This window comes from Oryzias latipes, chromosome 9 (genome assembly GCF_053564925.1).
Source record: "Oryzias latipes strain Hd-rR chromosome 9, Olatipes_Hd-rR_3.1".
Classification (NCBI taxonomy): Eukaryota; Metazoa; Chordata; class Actinopteri; order Beloniformes; family Adrianichthyidae; genus Oryzias; species Oryzias latipes.
Genome location: NC_136245.1, coordinates 422,501 through 426,498, shown reverse-complemented (window position 1 = coordinate 426,498; position 3,998 = coordinate 422,501). Strand labels below are relative to the sequence as shown.

General features: G+C 54.0%; 1 protein-coding gene across 2 annotated transcripts in view; it reads right to left on the bottom strand.

The window, feature by feature from the left end:
* Nucleotides 1-739: 739 nt before the first annotated feature.
* mrpl1 (mitochondrial ribosomal protein L1) overlaps nt 740-3,998 on the bottom strand; it is a 6,899-nt gene continuing 3,640 nt past the window's right edge. For both annotated transcript variants that reach the window (XM_004084736.3, XM_023958910.2), the window contains exons 4-9: nt 2,898-2,981; nt 2,740-2,811; nt 2,233-2,344; nt 2,023-2,123; nt 1,805-1,886; nt 740-904 (exon numbers count right to left, since the gene is read on the bottom strand). In XM_004084736.3, the coding sequence (XP_004084784.1) occupies nt 801-904; nt 1,805-1,886; nt 2,023-2,123; nt 2,233-2,344; nt 2,740-2,811; nt 2,898-2,981 (555 nt within the window). In that variant the 3' untranslated portion in view covers nt 740-800. The remainder of the gene's footprint in view (nt 905-1,804; nt 1,887-2,022; nt 2,124-2,232; nt 2,345-2,739; nt 2,812-2,897; nt 2,982-3,998) is intronic.

Below are 3,998 nucleotides of genomic sequence, written 5' to 3'. Positions count from 1 at the left end.
GTTCCTCTACCCCCGGTGTTCATCTGCCCCCTGAAGGTCACAGGGTCAGATGGAGGCCTCAAACGAATAGCAAAGAGCAAACGTTTGACCGCATTACAACTGGATTTGAACCGCTAAGCACAGATCTGCCAACGTGATGCACATTTGGAAGGGTCTTTGGGGGAGGGGTCTGGGGGATCGGACGCCACGGTTGGTGGACAGAGGTTTCCGTTTTTCCCCACTCCACCCATTTTACCGGCCCACGTTTGGCACACAAACACACCCAGAAGAGGGCGGTCACATCAGGCCCCGCACCAGCTGTCAGCCAATCCCACCTGGGTCACGGCGGGAGGCAGGGTTTCCAGGGACCCTGCCCCAGTGGCTCCTTTTCTGTGGGTGGGGGAGTCCGTAACATCTGAGCTGTGTGGCTCGTGCCCCCAGGTTGTGGGCGGGGTTCCCTACATCTGAGCACTCGGCTACTAAAATGTTCCATCACTGCTCAGTTGGACACGGGGTCCCCTGGCGCTGTCGGGGGCCCCACCAGTCATCTGGGGGGGGTGGTTGTTGTGTGGATGTACACTCTAAAGAGCATCACAAGAGGCCCACAGCTGCATCAGAGCGTGTACAGCCCCGTCCCAGACTGCCTGCACACCGGAACATGCAGTCACAGCAGGAACAGACAGAAGGTTGAATATCTGTCAGGGTGGGGTCACCTCTCCCCTTCTCTTTCTGGGATTTATGGTAAAACAGGGACAAATGCTGAGAAATCACACAGCAGCAGCTTTATTGAGTCCAACTTTCAGCCACAATCTGCAGACATCTCATTTGCCCCCCTCCTGCCCCAGGTGTGGTAAAACATCCTCATGGTGGAACCAGACAGCCTCACTGGTGTGACTGGCCATGATCGCCCGCTCGATGAAGGGCCCTGAGCCAGAAGAGAGAGAGAAAATGTGTTTAAGGGTGGGGAAAAGGGACAAACTTCATGTGTCTGCTTCCCTAAACACAGGTCATGTCCCTGCTTGGTTGTCAGTGAGTGTCCGTGCATGTCCCTGCGTGTGTGTGCATGTCTCTGCGTGCGTGTCCCTGTGTATGTGTGCATGTCTCTGCGTGTGCGTGCATGTCTCTGCGTGTGCGTGCATGTCTCTGCGTGTGCGTGTCTGCGTGTGCGTGCATGTCCCTGCGTGTGCGTGCATGTCCCTGCGTGTGTGTGCATGTCTCTGCGTGCATGTCCCTGTGTGTGCGTGCATGTCCCTGCGTGTGCGTGCATGTCTCTGCGTGCATGTCTCTGCGTGCGCGTGCATGACTCTGCGTGTGCGTGTCTGCGTGCATGCATGTCTCTGCGTGCGCGTGCATGTCTCTGCGTGCATGTCTCTGCGTGTGCGTGCATGTCTCTGCGTGTGCGTGCACGTGTCTGCGTGCGCGTGTCTGCGTGCGCGTGTCTGCGTGCGCGTGTCTGTGTGCGTGTCTGCGTGCGTGCATGTCCCTGCGTGCATGTTTCTGCGTGCGTGTCTCTGCGTGCGTGCATGTCTCTGCGTGCGTGCATGTCTCTGCGTGCGTGCGTGCATGTCTCTGCGTGCGTGCGTGCATGTCTCTGCGTGCGTGCGTGCATGTCTCTGCGTGCGTGCGTGCATGTCTCTGCGTGCGTGCGTGCATGTCTCTGCGTGCGTGCGTGCATGTCTCTGCGTGCGTGCGTGCATGTCTCTGCGTGCGTGCGTGCATGTCTCTGCGTGCGTGCGTGCATGTCTCTGCGTGCGTGCGTGCATGTCTCTGCGTGCGTGCGTGCATGTCTCTGCGTGCGTGCGTGCATGTCTCTGCGTGCACATACCTGCACTGGGCGGTCGGTGTGAGCACACATCCATCAGGACCGTCTGCAGGTTGCCAGAGATCTGCTCTGTTGTCATGTTGAGCTTCACAGAGAAAGTTGAAAACCTTCAGACCTTTTCTGCATCTGCAGCCAACTCTGCTGTCAGGTCCAACACACGTGCATAAACACACCCCTCACCACGCACACACACAGATGAAGCCCTCCCCTCCACCCCGTACCGTGGCTATCTGCGTTCGGATGTAGCAGTCGCTCTCCACCAGGTATTCGTGTCCCGTTTTAAAGAGCTCCAGCGTCTTGGGAATGTTGGTGCTGACGGTTCCTGAGAGCAGACAGGAAGAGAGACGGTCTTAACGCTGTGTCCGTCTCTGAATGTCTCCTGTTTCCCTCCTGAGGTGGACCGAGGGACAGCAGAAGGCAGCGCCGCTCACCCCTCTTGCTCTTTGGAAACTTCTTCCTGAGTTTGTTCTTTAGCGGTAAAAGTTTGGGCAGGATTTCAGGAACAGCGAGGTAGAAGTCAGCGGAGATCTCATCCTCCAGGACCTGGAGGAGGGACAGCAGAAAGACCACAGGTCAACAGGTCAACATCAGCGTTATGGGGAAAAAACCCTGAAGAGGTTTTTGTTTCACAGATGTTTGACTTCTGAATTCTCATTTTCACGTACATTTACAAATTACAGCTCGGTCTTTACTGGACCTGAACAATAGAAACCTGAAGAGGCCAGAAAACCACAGCATGGTCACCGCCGTTCTTTACCGAGGTCAAACTGTATCAGTGATGTCACGGAGCTCATGAGGCAGACATGACGGCGCTGTGGTGTCACGTCGTCATTTCTGATCTTTGGAAGACGTTTTCCGGAGGTTCCAGTCTTCTCCGTCAACCACTTCCATTCACAGGTAACAACCTTCACTTTCAACAGTCGATTGGAGGAGCTCACCTGCTGGATTAGCTCCGCCCCCCCGGCAGCGGCAGCTCCGTTTTCCTGGGCCTCTCTGGCTTGATTTGGATCCTGCAGGGAAAAGCAGAACCCCCCCCATAAAACAAGTTAGGAAAAAGGCTCCGACTTCATACATTAAAGGAAGAACAGCCGTTTACCTCGGTAAAGACCAAAACCCTGTTGATGGCCGTCTTGAAGGGGTGGGGCAGGTGCACAGTGCTCACAAAGGGGTCAATCTTTTTCTGCAGCGAGAAAACAAAGGAGTCCCGTTGAGAACGCTCAGCGTGCAGATGGGGTTTACGGGACAAGTTATCACATTGAAGAAGATGAGAGGTCTGTCACGTTCCCCATGAAAAGACGGCAGCTGCAGAATGTCAAGAGAGGATCGGCTGATTTTGAAGAATTGATTGAGATTTTTGTGCAGAAAACAAGAATTCTCTTCCTCACAGACCTGTTACTCCTTTCAGAAGTAACCTGCATTCATGTCACCTGAAGCTGGATATCTGTATAAAGACACCCTGAAACAGTCAGGACCCCCCCCCCCCAGCAAAGAGCTGTCGAAGGACACCAGGGACAAAGTGATCGACCTGAACCAGACTGGACTGGACTAACCTATGAGGAAGAGATCAACTGTTTACACTGAAGGTGGATTTCAGGAACACCATACCTACAGTGGGGGGGCATCATACTTTGGGACCACTGAAGGAAAGAAGGACAGAATCTAGAGATTTTGACAGAAGACCTTCCATAAGCCAGGGTGATGAAGATGACGAAACACATCAGCCGGGCCAAAAGAGGGGGGCTCCATGAGAAGCTTTTCAAGGTTGTGGAACGGTCAAACCAGCCTTTGGAGCTCCGTCCTTTAGAGAATCTGTTGACATTCTGCGTTATAAACCTCACAGCTCTTGAGGAGATCTGCATGGGAGAATGGACCAAAAGAGCAGCTGCAGTGTGTGGACGCCTGGTGAAAACCTACAGGAAACCTTTGACCTCTGTCGCTGACAACCAGAGTTCCTCTACAAAGTATTGGGGGGCTTTCCTGGATTCTTTCCTTCCGTTCCTTCTGTCTCAGGTGACGTTACCTGTGCTGAACATCACTGAGCAAACTCAGCTTTTCAGGTTGAACACTTCTTCCCAGGTTCAGTGATATTATTCTATCTTACATCTACAGTCATTACTAAAGCACACATGGGTGTGGCTGTTCCACCTCTGTGGGGGGGGGGGGGGGGGGGCATCTGATCTGTTTGAGGACAGAATTG